This window comes from Cynocephalus volans, chromosome 12 (genome assembly GCF_027409185.1).
Source record: "Cynocephalus volans isolate mCynVol1 chromosome 12, mCynVol1.pri, whole genome shotgun sequence".
In the NCBI taxonomy this organism is placed as follows: Eukaryota; Metazoa; Chordata; class Mammalia; order Dermoptera; family Cynocephalidae; genus Cynocephalus; species Cynocephalus volans.
The window spans coordinates 20,606,449-20,627,865 of NC_084471.1; the positions used below are offsets into that span (position 1 = coordinate 20,606,449).

The 21,417-nt window shown below is 42.0% G+C and overlaps 1 protein-coding gene across 1 annotated transcript in view; it reads right to left on the bottom strand.

Moving 5' to 3' along the window:
- STAB2 (stabilin 2) overlaps window positions 1-21,417 on the bottom strand; it is a 164,677-nt gene that overhangs the window by 103,323 nt on the left and 39,937 nt on the right. The window contains exons 10-19 of the mRNA XM_063075355.1: window positions 16,591-16,724; window positions 15,173-15,255; window positions 14,021-14,170; window positions 11,980-12,123; window positions 11,365-11,421; window positions 11,089-11,214; window positions 6,519-6,572; window positions 5,981-6,061; window positions 3,887-4,039; window positions 1,034-1,096 (exon numbers count right to left, since the gene is read on the bottom strand). Of these exons, the coding sequence (XP_062931425.1) occupies window positions 1,034-1,096; window positions 3,887-4,039; window positions 5,981-6,061; window positions 6,519-6,572; window positions 11,089-11,214; window positions 11,365-11,421; window positions 11,980-12,123; window positions 14,021-14,170; window positions 15,173-15,255; window positions 16,591-16,724 (1,045 nt within the window). The remainder of the gene's footprint in view (window positions 1-1,033; window positions 1,097-3,886; window positions 4,040-5,980; window positions 6,062-6,518; window positions 6,573-11,088; window positions 11,215-11,364; window positions 11,422-11,979; window positions 12,124-14,020; window positions 14,171-15,172; window positions 15,256-16,590; window positions 16,725-21,417) is intronic.

The window sequence follows — 21,417 nt, forward strand, 5'->3', positions numbered from 1 at the left end:
GATGGTCATGAAGATAATATACCTGCCTCATAGAGTTATTGCATACAGTACTTAGAACAATGTCCGGCACACAGCAATCACTGTGACACTTGCCAGCACGATTTCCTCTTCTCCCTCTCACATTCCCTGGCTGACAGCATCCTGCAGGACTCAGGGGTGATGGCTTCATTAAGCAAAATAAATATCCTAACACCAGTGCCTATTAATTTTAATGTTTTGCTTTATTAAATACTTCACAACAGGATTATATTAAAGAGCTCGTCACCTTTTCACAGTGATCTGTTCTAGTGTTACTAAATTTTTTGGCTGAGAAGTTCTTTCTTATGATGAACTAACAGGCAGAAATTTCTATCATTACTTTTAGCTTAGAACATTTTGCTTTTGCCACCAGTAGAGTACTTGGCATATTAATTATCGATTTTTCTACAACTGTTTTTAGATTGAGCTTCTCAAGACAAGACAGGACAAAACAAAACAAAACGAAACTAAACTACATTTTATTCATCTTTATGCCTCCGAAACCAAGCACTACATCTAATATATGATCAATCCTCAATAGACGTGTACAGAATTCAATAAAACTTGCAAGTTTTTCATAGTCCCAGTGTCATTTTCCTGACATTTCTTGTATTTATCTCCAGAATAATGCTTGAGAAAAGCAAATACATATCCGTGGATTTTATTTAAGAGAGAGAGGTAGAGAGGAACCTTTACTGAGTGCTGACTTGATTTAGGTATAGTATTGTGCTTGGGTTTTTATCTGTGCTAATCCTGTTGTCCTCGTTGTTGTTACTTACAGATGAAGAAAATTAGAATAGCAAGGTCGAACAACTTGTCTAGGGTCAGCGAACGATTCAAACACAGGTCTGTGGGTTCTTTTCTTACCATCCCCCCACACAGCAGGCTAAGAGCCGATCTTGTATGACCCCAGTTGTACTTGCTATCTTTTAGAGAAGGAAGGTAGGCAGGATGAGAAACTACACAAGTGGGATTGCTTGAGTGATGTGCGGTTTCACAAAGCTGTCACACTCACTGTGGGCTCAGAGTCAGCAGGGCATTTGCTCCAATACACTACGGAACAGCTCACGCAGGTGCCCTGGAAGGAAAGACCCAGTAGGTCAGTACAGGTGTCCCTGTGAGAGGGAGCAGGGGGACAGCTCTGTCCCTCGCCTCATGCTTGCTTCTTTGTGAAGGGAGCTCCACTAGAGTCACACTCCTGGCCTCTCTCCTACCTCTAGCCCCATTGACTCTGCCCCAGGGAGAAGGGATGAAGCCAGTACTGGGGGTGGGGGTGGGAGAAGGAGCTGGGAAGCAGCCCCTTCCCCTCCCTCTTGCAGAACCAGCCTGTTCACAGGCTTCAGGCTTCTGATCAACTCTCTGCATGGAGGAGAGGGGACACTCCAGTTGTCCACCTGTGCCAGGGATGAAGTACTGGCATTGGCCACAGACATAAGGCCATGTTCTCCATTTAGCTTAGCAGTACTAAGGCTGAACGTTGAATCTTTCAGTCTCCTGGATTCTCCCCCATCAGTTCTGAATTCAGGAGGGAAGGAATGAGATGTGTGCCTCTAAACCTCTCCAGATCCATTCTCTGACCCTCCCCACCTGGCTCTGTGTCCCAGCGGGTAGATGGTGAAGGATGGTCTCTTGGGCTCCCTTGCCAGCTTCTGATTGGTTTTGGCCAACATGAAGCACCAGAAGGATATTGGTGGGTAGGAGGAGAGCAAGGTCTGGAATTTCTTCCCTGCTCCCTCTCTGCTCTGGCATCACCCCTCCAGCTCCCTCTTCCCGCTCTCACTGGTTCAGGTGACTCCATACCCTGCTCCCCTGCTCTTTGGTCCTGGGTGGTGATGGTCTCCTGCCATCGCATCTCCCAGTGCCCTGCATAACCTGTTTGTTTCCTTCGCCCTGCCCACTTCTCTGCAGTAGCTTCTTCATCTAAGTCTCCTCATTTGAACATCTTGGATAAATTCTGTTTCCTGCAAGGATCCTAACTAATACAGAGGGTTATGTATTAAGCCTCTAAGATCTAAACATACACGCCCAATGGCAGCTATGGGGTCAGCCTGGTGAAAACTGAGAATTCTAGATGATACCAGCTGCTGCTACTCTTTGCTAGTCCTAAATACTTTCTAGAGAATGCATTTGGACCTTTAATAGACCCAATTAAAACCATCCCAAACCATACAGAGCAGATAGGTGTGACTCTAAACTGAGAAAATAGTAAAGGAAGATGTCATTCTGAGGTGGCTATTGGGAAGTTCTTTTCCTGACCCAACCCAGATTCTTTGTGTTGCAGCTCAGACCCACATCTTGGTTCTGTCCTTCAGGGAGATGGAGAATAAGCTTCTGAACAATCTGAAACAGAACAGCCCTGTGGAAGGCAGGCATTAGGGCTGCCCTTGTCCCTCCATAGACTTCCTTCTCTGAACTTGAATGGCAGTTGCTTGGGGCTGGGGAGCTCTGAAGAACACATTTAATTTCTGACTCTTTTCTGCAAAGGCCCTATTTTCCTAATATTTTAATCTTTGGGGTAGGAGACGACTCTCTCTGGCCTGTTCTGATCCTCACCCTGGTCTAAACCAGGTGATGAAACTGCCCCTACTTGTTTCCAAAGAATACATCAAACATGCTGGGAACGAGCTGGGAAAGTTACCATGTTTCTGCCTCTTTTAAAAAGGGGTGCTCGGAATAGAATCAAATCCCCCAGATGGTATTTGACTAGCACAGAGGACTAGTACCATACCAAATAACCTAAAACATATCACAGTTATTGTATCTATTGAGAAATCTAGAATTAAAAGAGTCAACCACAATCCTGTGCCAGGTGCCTAAGTAGCTATTTCCAGTCTTCATGACAAGAAGAGGGATCAATAAGACAAAATTTAAAAAATGAGACCATTTTTTCTTGCTCAGTGACCATGTTCCAAGGTTATCATGCAAATAACCATTGACATAGTATTGAAATATCCTGAAAAGAAAGACAGGGATCTGTTGTTGCTGTAAGTTGGGGTTTTGGTTTCCATGAGAAATGAAATATTGCATGTATAGTAGTATAGGAATTTGGGGTGCTTTGATTAAAACTGGCTGAGCCAAAATTTTTCCATGGAAATAGAAAAGGCCATTAGTGGGTAAAGAAGCTCACAGGGAAACAGAAGTTCTGGGGTTTGAAAAGAACTACAGAAAGATGGTTGATTGGTTAGGCCAGAGCCTCTACTCGAGAAGACATTCCATTTTAAGTCCCTCTTAGAGAGAGTGAAGCTGTGGGCCTGGAGCAGGGTGGTCCCAGGTGACAGGGACAGGGGAAGGAAGAGGTGGGAGACTGATCCTAAATCCTATGGGGGAAGAAAACCCTAGTCTGATCCTGGCGCTCTGGTGTAGTGGGTTGAATAGTGTCTGTTCCCAAATTCATGTCCCAGGGAAGGGACCATGTGAAGGCACAAGCAGAAACTGGAGGGCTGTGGCCACAAGCCCAGGAACGCAAGGATTGTTGGAGCCATCAGAAGCTGGGAAGAGGCTGGGAAGGATTCTGCCCTAGAGCTTTCAGAGAGAGCATGGCCCTGCTGATAACTTGATTTCAGTCTTCTAGCCTCCAGAACTTGAGAGAATAAATTATCGTTGTGTTAAGCCACCCACTTTGTGGTCATTTGAGGTAATGTGTGGCAGCTCTGGGAAACGAACATACCTGAGCAGTTTCTATCACTGTGGAAATTCCCTGAGGGACGTGGTTCACGGTGGATGGGAGGGGACCTCAGGCCTCTTCATGAGGACAGAAGCCCCACGGGGACAAGGCTCCTGTCGGTTTGCTCAGAATCGTAAGGCATGGAATGTTGTCTGCTCTGAGGGGCTGTTTGGGGGCCCTTATTTATCACCCTAATTTTCTTACCAGTTTCAGTTCTCTCTTTGTTTCGTCACATCGATGGGGCAGAATTGGCACAATGGAAGGAGGAATGAGGACTCCGGTCAGTGTGTAAATTCGGCCGTTTTTGGCAATGACCTCAATTTCTTCCATTGCCACATCATTTGCCAGAATCTGTCCCTGGAAGGGAGCAATGACATCTTTCATTCTGCAGTGCAGGAGAGCCAGTGGTGCCCAGGTCCAGCTCAGCGGTGGCAGCTTTGCTAAAAGCCCTCAACGTCACTTAACTTTTCACTGAAGCAAGGGCTGCTGTTACGTCAGGGTTTGGCTGACAGGGAAGTTTGAATCTGTTAAATGGTTCTTGACTGACCCCAGGCAAAGGTGTTCTTGCAGAGAGTGCTTGCAGGTGCTGGGCTGGGGAAGAGGTATGACTATTCCAGCTCTACTGGGCATTTGCCACCAGAACTTGGGCAAATTGTTTCAGCTCTGTGTGGTGAGATGGGGACCCATCCATTCAAAGACACTTATTGACCTTGAATCATGCTCTACCTCAGACACTGAGGACACATCAATGAACAGACAAGTTCTAGTGGAGGGAGCAGAGAATGAGCAAATTAGCACAGATTGCTGATCTCCACTTTCCCTCGAAACCTGCTCCCTCTGCAGTATTAGTGGAAACTTTATTCTCTGGTTGCTCAAGTTAAAAACCCAGGAGTCACCCTTGGTTCCCTCTGTCTTCATCCCTCATCCAATCCACAAGCAAATCATGTTGTGTCTACCTTCAAAACACACTCAGAATTCAACCACTTCTAGCCACATTCTGCTACCACCCTGGTCTGAGTCACCTTCATTCTCTGGATTAACTGCAACCAAATCTCCTAACTAGTCTTCCCAAGTGTTTGTATGACCACGTCATTCCTTTGCTCACATCCTCCAGTGGCTTCTCATCTCATCTGAGGAAGCACCTGTGTCCTTGCCCTGACTTCTTAGGCCATGTGCGACCTCCCCTTCCGTCCCCCACCCTTTTACTGCCTGGCCTCCTCTCCTGCCTTTCTCCCTTCTCTCCCTCTGTTCCAGCCACACTGGCTTTGCTGTTCCTCACACATCTCGGGCACACTCCTTACTCTGTGCCTTTGCACTTGCTGTTTCCTGAATGCTCTTCCCCCAGATTTGCACACTGTGCATTCTCCCGTTTCCTTCAGGTCTTTGCTCAGATGTTTCCTTCTCCTGGAGGACTCCCTGGGTGCTTTATCTAAAATGTCAGCTCCACCCCGGTTTTCTACTCCCTTTCCCTGCTTTGCTGTTTCTCTTCCGAGCACTTTCTAATATATTTTACTTATTTAACGTGTTTATTGTCTGTTCCCTTTTTACTAGAATGCAAGTTCCATGCAAACAGGGACTTTTGACTGTTCATTGGCCTATCCTAGGACAGTGCCTGGCACATCGTAGGCATGCAATAGAAACTTGCTGAAAGAATGAGATCAACATCATTACCACAACAGTGACTGAGCAGGAGACATAATCTCTCCGTGCTGCCAGGCTTTTGCTGGTATTACAATTCCAGGAAGTTAGCTGAACAACACTGCCTTCTTTGAGTTTCTTAAATAGGTCATGTTCCCTCCCACCGCAGGGCCTTTGCATGTTCTCTCCCTTCTGCCTGGAACTCTTTTCCACTCATCTCTGCCCAAGTTCACTCTATTCATCTTTCACAGCTTGGCCAACACATCACCTCGTCCCTGAGGACCTCTTGACCTCCAGACTTTCTGAGAATCCTTCTGTTAAGTGCTTTCATAGTTCCCTGAACTTTCTCTGGGCAACACTCATGGCAACAGTAATTAAATAATTAACCAATTGCCTAATGAGTTGTTTAAAGTCTGTTTTCCCTGCTGGGATGTAATTCTATCTTTTCCCCTGCTTTGTTCCTAGTAGCCAGTGCAGACTTGCACACGTGTGGTTGCTCAGCAGATATTTGCTGAAAGAAGTAACAGAGGAATGAAATAATCATAAAGATTTCAAGCCTGGGAGTTACTGGAGAGGTGGGATAACCTGGTCAATTGTCATCATCAGAGCACAGACGCATGCGCATGCGAGTAACGATGCCCGCGGGGGTCTCTCACTTACACTGCTGGTTGTGTTAAACTGGATGATCTGGTTGGCCGTGCTCCTGATGGCAGGGGCCGAAATAAGAGTGGCCACTTCCAGCTGCAAAGAGAAGAGAACAGGAGAGACATTTGGAGCAACGCACCCTGATTTCTTAAAGTCCTCACCAGAAAAAAAAAAAAACAACAAAACCTTAAAAGTTTATAAAATAAATAACGGGAGTTTGATGTCAGGAGTTTTTGTGGCTTTGAAAATTCCTTTGATAACAGACTCATTATTCATGACTGAGGGTTCGCTCAGTGCTATAGATAAAGGACAAATGTGACAAATTTTCTAGCACCAAAACATTGGAATTTAAGACTAGGTCAGACATCTTGAGAACAGGGAAAAGTGGGGACTTTTGTGATGATGAATATGAAAATTACCCTGATTTGATCATCACACACTGTATACGTGGATTGACATATAACTTTGTACCCCATAAATATGTACAATCAATATGTGTCAATTAAAAAATAAATACATTTGAGAAAAAAAAAAAAGGAAAAGTGGGGCCAACCTGGGTAAATGGGACAATGTGGTATCTGACGAGTTCCAGAAGCTTCCGAGATCCCTGCAAAGGAACCCAAATACTTCTTTAGTCAATGAAAAAAAAACAACACTCTCCCTCTTATGGGATCTTCTTCAAATGACTTTGAGTGTTTAGTCAAGAAAAATAAATGACCCATGTCTTTTTTATTGGGAAATCCAGGGTGAGATAAATCCCATTTCCAAAATAGCTAACGTTAACCAAATTCCTACTCTGTGGCAAAAGCTGTTCTGAAAAGATTATATGCACATCTCATTTAATCCTCCCAGTATTCCTGTGAGGTAGGGATTACTGTTGACCCATTTTATGAGTTTCAAAGATATGTCCAAGGCCACAAATTTAGCTCAGGACATGAGTCTAAGAACGAGCCCAAGCTCTCAGTCCTCTGCTCCATTACATCCCCCAATGTCTAGGGCCACATTCTGGATTTTCGAAGACAGCCTCAATATATGATTCTGTTTCACTTGCTTCATGAATAGATGTCTGTTAGGCCACATACTGGTCATTTAGGAATATATTGTCACAGAGATCTTGATCGCCTTTCCCTTCCACAAAAAGGTCACCTCTCCTTCAAAGCCCTTTCCAAGGTTTATCATGCTTCAGAAAACTAAAGCAGCAGTGGGAAAAAAAGAGAGCCCTGGGGCACCCAGAGGGGACTATATTAGGTTGAGCAGTCCCCATAGGGGTGACCTGGAGGGGGCCTATGGGGTTCAGGAGCATGGGGACTGCTCTCTTTGGGGGAAGAAGGCGGTGCAGTGGTGGGCTGCTGCAGCATGTCTGCAATCTCCCAGCTGCATCAGAGCTGGAGTTACAAGCTTCACAGCCCTGGAATTCTGCTACATAAGTGGCATAGCCACAGTCACACTGGCTTGGAAAGGCAAAGGATCACAAATCAAGTTTTTAGGATAACTGCCAAGAGGCTGACTGTTCTAGGGATGGACGTATTCCAACAGTATGAAGGTCCAGACCAGAAGAAAGCCCTGATGAACCTGAGTTCCCCTCACCCAGCCTCCGCTCCGCATTCGGCCTTCATCACTATACCAGGTGAGTTACCTGTATGTAAGGGGAGCACATGTCCCGGTTTTTCTAGGACAACCCTGGCTTATGTCTATTGTCCTGGCAGCTCCATTCACTCTGAAAAGGGTCCTGGTGTGGATGATAAATTACATAGGCACCATATCTATAAGTTAGTAGTATTATGCGTGGGGCAGGGTTACCAGTAAGAATGTTGAACTTGACTACCAGTTAGCTGCCCTGGAAGTGGTGCTTCCTGCAGCCCTGGTTTTGTTACTATGTGGCCTTGAGCAGCTCGACTTCCTTTTGCAGCTAGTCTGTGGTAGCTGGAAGTGGGGACTGCTAGGCAGGAGCAATGTCACTACATGTTCTGATGCTCAGTGGCAGAAGAGGTGGGGCTCAGTGTGAACTGCCGGGAAATGTCAGACCAAACTGGAACACAAACTCCTTGAGGGCAGGGACTGGGTCTGTCTGGTTTACTAATCACTGTGTCCCTAGCCAGCACAGTATGGGGCACACAGTAGGCCTTCTATAAACATTTGTGCCAGTAAATTAAAAGGAGGGGGGAGGGATCCTGGCAAAAGCACTGACCTCATGAACCCCGTTCCACTTGTGTGTGACCTTGAGCGAGTCACTTAACCCCTGAGTTTCAGTTTTGCCGGCAAAATAAAGGTACTTTGATGGATCTCTTCCAGCCCTCTGATTCTATAGGAAAGAACTTATCAACTGGATAATCCACTTCTAAAGCCTCAAGAAGTAATTGGTGTTGGACACTTTTAACAAGAAACAGGAGAATGAAAGGGACAAAGGAATTGATCAGCCTCATTCCAGCCACTGTGCATGCCCGCCGCCTCATCAGGCCAGGGGCTGTCAATGCCATGGTTCAGTTAGAATTCTCTCCAGTATGGCTCAGACTGACAGGATGCTTCCAGGTGCTGCTGTTGAAGAGCCTTTTGGTGTAGTGCATTCTTTCCTTCTTGAAGACACTTCCTCCCTCCCTGCTGTTCTAGGTAAAAGAACAAAACAAAACAAAACAAAAAACCCCACATCCTTTGGTGTCAGAGGCAGAAAGAGAGAGCTTTTCTACCAAATTGTTAATATGACCTTGAACTCTGTAAATTCATGTCCCTTTGTCCCATTTTCCTTGCAAGGCATCTGTGAATCAGGAAGAGCAAATCCATGGCTCCCTTTGCTTTTATTCTGTTCCAGTTCAGTGATGAAGCCATAGATTGGGGCTTGTAATCAGTAGCTGTGGTCTCTATGGGGGAAGGAATGGTTTCTGGACTGAAATTTTGCTTCAGGGAGAAGTAGAAAGATATACTGGAAAGGAATTCAAAAACCCTTCCTCTAATGAAACCAGTTTATTTTCCATTTCATTGGCATAGCCTGTGGGGACTTTACTGTCTCCAGTTGAAGTTGTTCCCTGAAGGTAAAGCTAACAGATGCTATTAAGAAGGATGGAGAAAGGAGGAGCTTCTCATAGGCTGAGAAATTTTAACCCGCATGGGCTCTGGACTTGAGAAAGAGGAAGAAATGGATCATTTTTCTCCTTACCTAGAAATTTAAGTGGAAAAGCAATTTTTGACTTGGAACAAAGACATCTGAAGTTTTATTTTCTTTGCAGGCAGAAAGATACTTCCTTTGAGGAAAACAAGATTGAGGGCCAGGAGCAGTGGTATGCTCCTAAATCATTTTCACGGTGGTGAGTAGAAGCCCTGATTGATAGTGTTGGCCACTTTCTATGGTGTAAATATTCCCGCCAAAGTCTGATTCCAAGCTACCAATGTGATCTCACTGAATGGAGCTGGGAAAAAGTATACACAATCTACTCCTGAGAGTCTGAACGAGCCACCTCCAGCCACCCCTGGAAGGAGTTACAAGGGAGGGGAAAGAGAAAAGCTTTCTGAATAAAGGTGTTTGACAGAAATGCAAGGAGGTTGATTTTATCATTTTTTCTACTCTTGCTAAAAGATTTTAAGTGTTCCTGATTAGGTGCCTGAGGACTCCCCTATTATTTCTACTTTAAATATATCTGTATCAAATTAGAAGCTATGCACTCTGGGAGGCCATATAATCTCAGGATTCTAATAATTTCCCAGGGGAGCACATTGCTTTTTTTTTTTTTTTTTTTTTAGCTCACTTTAAATATGAGGATACTTCCAAAAGTTCTTGAAAAAATAGAATCAAAAGATAATACAAGTCCTTCCACGAACTGTTTGAAGAACCCTCTCATTAAGTGTGAGTTCTGAAGAGGGGTACTGTAAAACAGTTTTTTAGCAATTGCTAGGTTTCAGAAAACTTGAATGTGAATCATATTTTAAAAATAACATTCTATTTTGAAGACCCAGGGAGACTGGGCTTTTTAAATGGAAGCCCACAGCAAATCCTTTCATATCTTGAACATCTAGAGTTTGCAGTATAAGAAATTACCTTCTGATTTATCTCCTTGATTTTTTTTTAATTCGAAGTTTTCTAAAAGCAAGATAACTTTATAGAAACCTGCAAGTATTCTAGAAAGGAATGTATCTATGTGAACCCCTAAACAAAATAGGCAACACATTTCAGGGTCCCAAAACCTGAGTTATAAAGTCAGTGCTTATCAGCATTTCTGGGCCTCATTCCAGTACTACTACATCAGAATCTTTGGGGTGAGGCTCTGGAATCTGTCTATTTAACAAGCTCTGTGGTGTGCTTCCTAAGCACAGTAAAGTTTGGGAATCACTACTCCCTCCACACCCCCTACTCTGTATAACCCACACTGATCTATATGAGGTCATAGGTAGTCTTGTCCCGTTGCCAAGATGGTGGCATGGTTTCAGCATCCTGGAAGAAAGTTTATGGTCCTTCGTATAATTCTACCATTTGATGTTCTAATGAACAAAATTCCATTATTAGCTGTCCTCCTCAAGTTAAGGCTGTTATTGCTGACAGAGAAAACACTTTAAATGGTTTCAGTCATTTACACTCTAGTGTGAAGGAGTCAATAATCTCCTTTTTAGAGGGAAATGTGAGAGATGGAAGGCCCATGGTATACAGGAGAGTGTTACTGTTGAGAGAGATAAAGGCAATAGAAAGGAAAGGCTGGACCATCTAAAAAGAACATTTATTCCTTTAAGAAACTTAGCCTAGGCCTGGCCCTGGATGGCCTAGTTTGGGCTTCATTCTCTAGGTGGTTTTAGAATTGTAGGAGACACAATATATTAATTTTACTACTGAGAAATATTAGAAGAGCCAGAACAAATGAAACCAAACATTTAGACCTATGGTTGCAGAGATTTTATTTCCTGTGCTGAATCTAATTGATTGATCATAGCAACTTGGAACTCTATTGAGAAGATTGAAGCCACATCCAGGGTTTGTTCCAGAATACTGTGATTAATTAATGATGTCTGCCTTGGTTGTGGGAGGGTAGGTGGTGATATATGTGCTACTTATTTACTATCCCAGTTTAGAAAAAGCCTATATGGACACAGACTGGAGCAGTGATGCTGACCTGATACCATCAGCATTAAGTGGGGTACAGTACCTCTGGAGAAAGGAGGTAATCGAGAATGCCATCCTTCATGCTGTCCAATGCTTCATTACTTGGGACAAAAACGGTGTATGGCCCACCAACCCCGTCCTCATCTAAGGCACGTCCCACATTGGTTTCCTGCATTTGAGAAATGAGATTTTATATTTGCAGCTTTCCTCAGACAAATATTTTAAGTAATTCCCCATAAAGTATTTATAATTGATACCCTGCTAATTTTACAAAGGACTTGACCTAAACATTTTCCAGAAATTCATAAAGAGTACGTACCTCTATCAAAGATCTGAACTTGCTGTATCTTGGTTGTAGCATTGTCATTATGGTTTGCTAAAAAGAGACATTTTGCTTAAAAATCAGTGAAAAAAAAAATAAGGTAATTTTGGAAATACAAACCCTAATATTAGAAGACAGATGACAGAGTTTATATGTAAGTGTGTATATAAAAGGAGCTGGTCAACTGCGATGAATTATACAAATGTTTGCTGTTATTATTCAGACCTGCATGTTCTGAGGTAGCTTTTGGCCATCATCATATAGGTCAGAGGGAAAAAATTTTATTGCTGCTTTGACTGTCCTCCGTAAAGCACGAGGGATACATTTTCACAACAACTGATCATTGACTGAGTTGTCTGATGTGCCATAAAAGAGGTAAAATATCCAGATCTTTCCTGCTCATATACTGCCTGCCTTTCTTTCTCTCTGCAGAGATACCCAAAATTCTATTGGAAACAGTCAAATCATCCCATCTTCTCTGTGCCGGAGATCCTAACACAAATGAAGAACAAGCACGTAGTGCTGGTGTACACTTTCTTCTTGGTTGTGACTCTTCAGGGAACAGAGGAAGACGGATTTGGATTGACACCACTTTTACCTGAAATATCTCACCTCAGTGTTGCTCTGAAATGTGGGTGCTATGTTGTCCATGGCTCTGTCGAGGATGTGCAGGAGCCCGTTGGAAGCAATTATGTTCCCCTGCATAATCTTTACTTTCTTTTTGCCCCCATAAAGTTTAAGCTTTAGTTGATCGCCCTAAAACACCAAAGAAAGATAAAATAGAATTAATGTGGTGTCCTCGAAGGAGCAAGCACTGGACTAGCAGTCAGAAGTCCTGAGTCATTGGGCCCTGCTTCTTATTGGATATGCGATTTGGTATGTTACTTAAAACCTAAAAAGGGAATAAAGGTGTCTGCTTGGTTGACCTCACAGGGTTTTCATTAAGACCATATAAGACTATGTGTGAAATCACTGATGACAATCACATGCTAAATGTGGGTAAGGCATTACAAAGCTCCAGTAGATTGCAAGCTCGATAGGGCAAACATATTCAATTTACGGTAAATTCAATTTAACTTTAGTGTCTTGCACAGAGAAGGCACACAATAAAAAACATTTAAAAAATTTTGAATGAATAACTAAAACTAATTCTTTCTTCTTCTCATGTGACTCCAATGTTACAGATTTAGTAAATATTTGTTAAATGAATGAATGAGTGAATACATGCATTTCCCTGTAAGAAAGGAAACCACATCTTCATATTTGTCATCCATTCATCCATCCATCTCTCCATCCATTCATATATTCATCCATCCACCCACCCACCCATCCATCCATCCATCTCTCCATCCATCCATTCATCTATCCATTTATCTACCCATTCGTACATTCATATGTATCTCCATTCATTCATTCATTCTTCACTCATCCATCCATCTCTCCACCCATTCATCCATCCATCTCTCTCTCTATCCATTCATCCATCCATCTCTCTCTCTATCCATTCATCCATCCACTTATTCACCCATTCATACATCCATCTATCTCTCCATTCATTCATCCATCTCTTCATGTGTCCATCCATCTGTCCATCCATCCATCCATCCATCCACCCACCCACCTACTCATCCTTACACACATTGTACGGCAGACTGATTGAGGATGGGGGCTTTGGTGTCAGGCAGACCCACATTTGAATACTGGCTCTGACATTTACTATGTGGCCTCTCTACTTTCCCATTGGAACAACAGGGATTATGACAGTACCTCCTTCACAGGGTTGTTGTGAATCTTATATAAAACACACAAAAATTTATCTTAGCACTTTGCATAGGACAAGCAATGAATGATCTATTAACTATTGATATTTGGCGAATGCAACAGTATAGGCCATAACCCACATATGCACATTCTGTCAATTAATCACTTGCCCCCAAGCTCAGTAAAGTCACAAAAAGTTATTTGTGAAAGGGGGAGAGGAGGGTAGTTTTATTTAAAAAACAAACAGAGCGGGCCGGCCCCTTGGCGCACTCGGGTGAGTCCAGCGCTTGGGAGCGCAGCGGCGCTCCCGCCGCGGGTTCGGATCCCATATAGGAATGGCCAGTGCACTCACTGGCTGAGCGCGGTTTGGACGACACCAAGCCAAGGGTTGCGATCCCCTTACCGGTCACAAAAAGACAAAAAAAAAAAAAAAAAAAAAACCAAAACAAACAAAAAAAACCCAAACAGAGCTAATGGCATAAGGAGAGAAGAAATATTAAGTTAGGAAATATGGATCAACTCCAGCAATCTAAAGCAAACGCAATCCATTTCCTTTTGTAAGAAGAATGCTTTTCTGGCTTTGTGCTGATGCTTCCAGGAAACACATTTACAGCAAAGTTTCTGCTTCCTGCTGGCAGTCGAATTGATGGTTGTCTTGAAAACTAAATCAAACTAGACCCAAACCAAACACTTTGTAACCCCCTTTACATAACAGTCCACCCCCTCCTCCCTGACCCTTCCTGGTGTTGCTCTATCCTTCCTATATACAAAGGTGTTTGATAAACAAAGAATAAGGAAAGGCGTTTTTCATAACCTTTCCCAAACCCCAAGCACTGGCATTGGCTTGGTGAACAATGCAGTTCTCGAAGTGAAAATCAAAGAAACTCTCTACCTTATCACCGTTGAAGATTTCCCCCGACTTCCCAGTCAAGGTATAGAATGTGTCTGTGTTGTTCATACACTCGGTATTCATCTGCCCTGCAATGATGTGGAGTTTCACAAAGTATCGAGCAGCTTCATTATCCACCAAAAGCTCTTTTACCTGGAAAAAGAGAGCCAGCTGTTGTGTGAAGGAGAAAATGAGTTTTGCAATGTGTGCTGTGCCTTATTTAGCATCAAAGACATCAAAGCCAGTGCACCCCAACTTGGATTTGAGCACTTTCAGATACAGATGACTTTCTGTGAGTGCAACCACCCCGAGCCAGGCCTTAAAGCGAGCAAAAATCTGCAGAGTTGGAGTGATGCACAGCACACTCTCAAGCCACATGAGGCTGCTCTAGCACGGAAACTGACATAGTGAGGAAAGCACAGTAATAGCTCCAGGAGGAGCAAGGGGGTTAGCAGGCACCAAGGGCTCTATCTTGAGCCCAGGAAGTGGACGGGAATAGAATATGAAGTTTCTTAAAGGAGCAGGTAGAGTGAATGGACTAATGGTCCATTGGAATAGAAAGTTAAGATTTAAAAAATCCACTGGACCAAGTTTGTATTTTGTTACTGCCACATAGTCAACAATTGATCAACAGAGAATTTTTATTAACTCTGTATAAACTTAATCTACATATTAAACAAGAGACCACATGCAAAGTGCTGAGCCCAGAATGTAATATTTGCTTGTTCTCCCCAACAGGAGAGAGGGGAGGACATCTCATGAAGGTTAACAATAGACAGATTCATCTCAGACAGATTAATAGTGGTTGTATGTTATGGGGAGAGAGCCTGGAACTTATTGGGTTTTGATTCAATGCAGCAAAAATTATTATCACAAAATATCTTGGATTAAGATAACCCAATTTTATATAAATTAATATGCCCATTGTTTACACTGAGTCAAATATAACTATTTCATTGATACCATCATGATAGGACACCTCCACCAGGCACTGCAAGTTTCATTCCCACTGGATGATGACAACATTATTTCAAACAGCTGCTCACATTGAAGGTTTAATTTTAATGGGGATTTCCCACTTTAAATCAAAGGAGGTATGGCCTATTAAGGTTTTTTGCATTAGCTCCTTGGTATAGGGTTATTTTAAATACTCACATTGTACCCTTTCAGTCCCTTGTCTGTGGGCAGCAGCACAGTGAATGGTCCCAGGTTGCTCAGTGGCCAGGCATAAGCTTTGTCTTCGGAGTCAAAGTACATGAAAAAAGAAAACATCAAATGGGTCACTCACTGGACATGAGGAGTAAATCAGGCACAGGGCTTTGCATCACGACCGGTCCATTTATGTCCCTCTCTCTTCTGATTGGTATGTGCAGACCCTTTGTAAACTGGGGCCAGCTTAGAAGAGCCCTATTCCTGGTTTAATGTTCTGCTGCTGCCATCTGTGTGAACAAAGGACCCTGCATCTTCATGTTGCACTGGTCCCTGCAAATTATGTTGCCAGTTCTGTTTCCCTTGCCCCGTGGAAGGTGGGACAGCAAGACAGGACCTGTGTTCTCACGCTGGAGATGGTGTGGACCAGCACTGTGTGTTGGGGAAGGTGAGGTCAATAGAACTCTGTCCCAGGGAACATTTGAGGGCCCAGGTGCAAAGGACAGTCCATCACCCTGTCTGCTCCCACGTAATATGCTAAGAGCTCTTAGAGGAAGGCTGTGAGGAGCAGGATATGCATCCAGGCTGGACATTAAGATTTATGTGGAGAACACAGCACTGACCTGTGGATGACACTTACTTCTTTATCTGTGTTCTTTCTGAGAAATAATTTTTGGTAGTTAGTAAATTCTAATATAAATGTTGATATTTTAAGCTTCTGTTGACTGGTCAACTCTGTTTCATTTTTTGTTGATGGGACAAATTTGGGTTTTATTGGAAGTCTTGTCTAATGCTATGATCAGTGATAATATTTCATTCTCAAGGGGTTGTGAAGTAATGATCCAGAGGGTGTTTGCAAATGAGGTGTTTGAGAGTGTTTTAGGCCGTCACCCTGCCTGGGGGGCTGGGGGAGGATGTGTCACTATAGGCAATTAGTGGCTGGGTGGCCAAGGGTGCTGAGATGGTTGCACACAGCCAAGACTATCTCCAAAATCAAATGACACTTCCACTGAGGAACATGGGTATTGCCTGGGGGTCTTACTCACTCTCTATTTCCAGTATTACCTGCCAACTCTTGTTCACACCTGAATGACCCATAAATCCAGGGCAAAGGGGATGGTCTTTACCTTCACATTGGCAGCTGTCCCTGTCTTACTGTTACCGCAGGTTTGTTAATCTATGGTGACCCCAGGACCCTGTCCTCAGCTCTCTGCCTATGAATTCTTGCATTGCTAAATCTCCTACTTGTCCTCTTGGAAACAGCTGCCTGCCCTTTCCCTCCTACTTGCACGGCCCCTCCCTAGAAGGGCTGATCCCAATAGAAAAGCCTTGCTTATCCATTTCTGAATGATTGTGTCTTATAGATGCCCTTGCCTGAAAGAGGGTTGCTCTTTACATGGAAATCTGTATCCATAGCTGCATACCCAGGAGTGAGATGAAAGAGGTCAGCCTTCCTTGCCATTTCCCTCTGGGTTCAGTGTTTAATTCTCTGAGTCGCTCCATGATGTTTCCATAACAGGTTGAACCATCGCCCACGTAACCTTTCTGGCAAGTGCATCTACAGAGAGGGTGAAAACACATTCTCAGGGCCTTAGAGCCATCTATGTTGAGATTATACAGTCCACCACCTTCGTTTAACAGATGGGGAAAACAATGCCCAGAGTAGCAAAGGGACAAGGCCAGGAGAGGCAGAAACACATGTGGGCATTCCTAGTGCAGTTCCTGACATCTAGTAGGTCCTCAAGAAATGGATATTTGATAAATCATGCATATCTATAAACACTAGATATCTTTGTATGCTCTTTGTTTCAGTTTTTCAAAGTGTGATCAAGAGACCATGCCCATCAGAATCACTTGGAGCGCTTAGTACAAACATAGATTCTAGGGCCCCACTGCAGAACCACTGAATCAGAATAAGCTACTGAGGCCGGTCTGTAAAGACTCAGAACTATTGATCTGCTTAGAATACTCTTCTCCTCTGCTCTCTTCCCCTTCATAGTTGAGATCTCTGCTCAGCTGCCCCTTCCTTAGGGAGACTTCCTTGACCACCTGCCTATTTCTCCATTTCCTCACTGTAAATGAGGTCTCCCTTATGTATACTCTCATGGTACCATGTAGCTCTTCTCTTTAGAAGCAATCACAGCTGTGATTTTATTCTCCTCTGTGTGGTTATTTGATTAATATCTGCTTCCCTATCTAAGTTGGGAAAACAGTAAGGACAAGGGCTATGTGTGTATTTGTTCATTATTATAACTGCAGGATCTAGCATAGGGTGAGGTCCATAGCAGATGAATTCTAATTAATAGTTGTATAATAAGTAGTAATTGAATTAAATAATGTAAACAATGAAATAAATGTATAAGCAGTAAAAATAAATACACAAAAAATGAAAGTCACAGAAATTTTATACAATGATTTAGTTTCATAGGAGAGAAAGGAGTTAAAAATGCACTAGCAGTGGTGTGCTAGTAAATGCCTAACAACAATTTCTCCAGGGTGCAAAAAAGTGCCCTGATTTGTAGCATTTGCCAGTTTCTATAATTTATACTCCCACCATGGCCAATTTTAAACTACCAACAAGATTCCAACCAGCTTGCAAAATTCCTGAAAGTTTAACTCCACTATCACTGAGTCAGTAAGCTCTGGCTGTAGCATGCCACAGTTACCTAGCACAGAGGAGTTGACAGCTGGCTGAAATTGACAAGGTGCTTCAGAAGGTGACACTCCCCAGGATCCTGGAGATGAGTGGGAAATTAAACACAAGGTAGGGAAGAACATTCCAGAGAGGAGAGATGTAGGGAGTGGAAGATGTGTCGTGACCTCCCGTGTTTATACCATACCACAGATATGACTCATGTTTAAGAGAGTATTCCAAAGAAAAACCATACACTTGTTAATCCTGTTGGGTTTCTAAATATGGTCACATGGCAAATAGATGTATTTTCAACAAGTTTGTTGAAAAAACCTTTCAGAATCCCATCATCCCTTGCCTGGATTGCTGCAGTGCCCTCCTAACTGGTCTTTCTGCCTTTTGTATTCTGCAGTCAAATTGACCCTTGGCACAACCTCCTGAGTGTTCTCTTCAAAAGGGAAATCTGGCATCTCACTGACTCCTTTTATCTACAAGATAAGGTGTAAGCAGGGGATCTTTCTATGTCTCCTTCGTACTGTCCATGGCAAATTCTAGCAACATCAAAATCCTTTTATTTTAAGGCTGTTAGGCCTTTTTCAGGCTGTTTGCCCTGCCAGGAGTGGTCTTCCACCCTCACCTTACAGATCAAGTGTGACCTGATTGAGGCAGCTTTATCTGACATCCCGACTTTTCCCAGCTGGGTTGAGTGCTGCCCAAACATCCTGTCTATACAACCATCACAATGCTATCTACTAAAGTTACTTCTATTTAAAAAAATTTTTAATTGTCATAATAATTGTACCTATTTATGGGGTACTGTGTGATATTTTGATTCATGTATACAAAGTGCATCAGTCAAGTCATGTCTATCACCTCAAACATTTATCATTTCTTTGTGTTGGGAACAATTAAAAATTCTCTCTTCTAAGAGAATTCTGAAAATAGCAAGAGAGAAGCATAAAGTCACCTGCAAGGGAATCTCCATCAGATTACCTGCAGATTTCTCAGCAGAAACCTTATAGTATAAAATTCCAGGAGTAAGGCAATACCTTTCAATAACAACTCTGAACGTAAATGGATTGAATTCTCCACTTGAAATATATAGGCTGACTGAATGGATTAAAAAACTAGACACAACTATATGCTGCTCACAAGAAACTCACTTCACCTGTTTAAGACACACACAGACTAATAGTGAAGGGATGAAAAAAGATATGCCATGCAAATGGAAAACAAAAATGAGCAGTAGTAACTATACTTATATCAGATAAAATAGATTTTAAACCAAAAACTATAAAAAAGACAAAAAATGTCATTATATAGTGATAAAAGAATCAATTCAGCAAGAAGATAAAACAATTGTAAACATATATGCACCCAACATCAGAGCACCCAGATATATAAAGTAAATATTATCAGATCTAAAGGGAGAGGTAGATCCATTTACAATAGCTACCAAAAAAAAAAAAAATACCTAGGAATAACTTTAATCAAGGGGGTTAAACAAATACTACAAAAAATACAATAATACTACAATAAATACTACAAAACACTGATTAAAGAAGACAGAAAAAAATGCAAAGACATTCCATGTTCATGCATACGAAGAATTAATATTACAAAAATGTCCCTACTACCCAATGTGATCTACAGATTTGATGCAATCCCCATCAAAATTCCAATGACATTTTTCACAGAAATAGATAAAACAATTTTAACATTCATATGGAACAACAAAAACCCCCAAATAGCCAAAGCAATCCTGAGCAAAACAAACAAACAAATAAATAAATAAATAATCAAATAAATAAATAAAGAAGCAAATAAAAATAAATAATTCTGGAGGCACCACACTACCTGACTTCAAAATATACCACAAAGGTATAGTTAACAAAACAGCATGGTACTTGCATAAAAACAGACACACAGACCAATGGAACAGAATAGAAAATTCAGAAATTAATCCACGTATTTATAGCCAATGGATGTTTGACAAAGGTGCCAAGAACATTCATTGGGGAAAGGACAATCTCTTCAATAAATGCTGCTGGGAAAACTGGATATCCATTTGTAGAAGAATTGAACTAAACCCCTTTCTCTTGTCATATATCAAAATCAACTTCAGAATAGATTAAGATCTGAAACTATAGATCTGAAACGATAGAACATAAGATCTGAAACTATAAAAATCCTAGAAAACTCAGGGGAAACACTTCAGGATGCAGTATTGGACAAAGACTTTATGAATAAAACCTGAAAAGCACAGGCAACACAAGAAAAAATAAACAAATAGGACTATATTCAACTAAAAAAACCTGCACAGCAAAGGAAACAATCAACAGAACAAAAAGACAACCTACAGAATGGGAGAAAATATTTGCAAACTATTCATCTGACAAGGGAGTAATATGCAGAATATACAAGAACACAAACAACTCAACAGTAAAGAAATGAATAATCCAATTAAAAAATGGGCAAGGGGATGAGTAGACATTTCTCAAAAGAAGACATAGAAATGGGCAACAGGCATATGAAAAATACTTGACATCACTAATCATCACAGAAATGCAAATCAAAACTACATTGAGATAGCATCTCACCCCATTTAGACTGGCTATTATAAAAAAGACAGAAAATAACAAATTTTTGCTGGTGTGGATGCAGAGAAAAGGGAATCCTTATACATTTTTAGTGGGACTGAAAATTAGTACAGTCATTATGGAAAACATCTTGGAGTTTTCTTAAACAACTACAGATAGAACCACCATATGATCCAGCAACTGAACTCCTGGGTATATACCCAAAGGAATGGAAATCATCGTGTTGAAGGGATATCTGCCCTTTCATATTTATCGTAGCTTGATAGCCAAGATTCGGAACCAACCTAAATGTCCATTGATGGACAATTGGATAAAGAAAATGTGGTATGTATACACAATGGAATACTTCTCAGCCATAAAAAGGAATGAAATTCTGCCATTCATGGCAGCATGGATGAGTTTGGAGAAAATTATGTTAACTGAAATAAGCCAGGAGTATGACATGCTGCTTGTTCTCGCTCATAAGTGGGAGCTAAAAACAAACAGACAAACAATAAGAATAATAAGCTGAACTTTCAGAAGGAGAGAGCAGAACTGAGGTTACTAGCGGAGAGAAAGGGGAAGGTGGAGTGGCGAGAGAGAGATGTTGGTTAACAGACACAAAATTACAGCTAGTTAGGAAAAATAAGTTCTATTGGTGTAAAGTCCAGCTAGGCATCTAGAATTAACAGTAATTTACTGCATGTTATTGAATGGCTAGAAGAGGGAAGACTGAATGTCCTCATCACAGAGAAATGATTAAGTTTGTAATGATGAATATGCTAATTACCCTGATCTGATCATCACACATTGTATATATGTATTGCAATTCAACATTTTATGCCACAAATAACTACAATCAATACACTTCAATAAACATATTCTCTCTTCTAGCTAACCGAAAGTATACAATAAATTGTTGTTCCTTATAGCCACCTTACAGTGCTGCAGAACACTAGATCTTAGTCCTCCTATCTCGTTGTAATTTCCTATCTGCTAACCAACCTCTCACTATCCCCCTCCCCACTACCCTTCCCAGC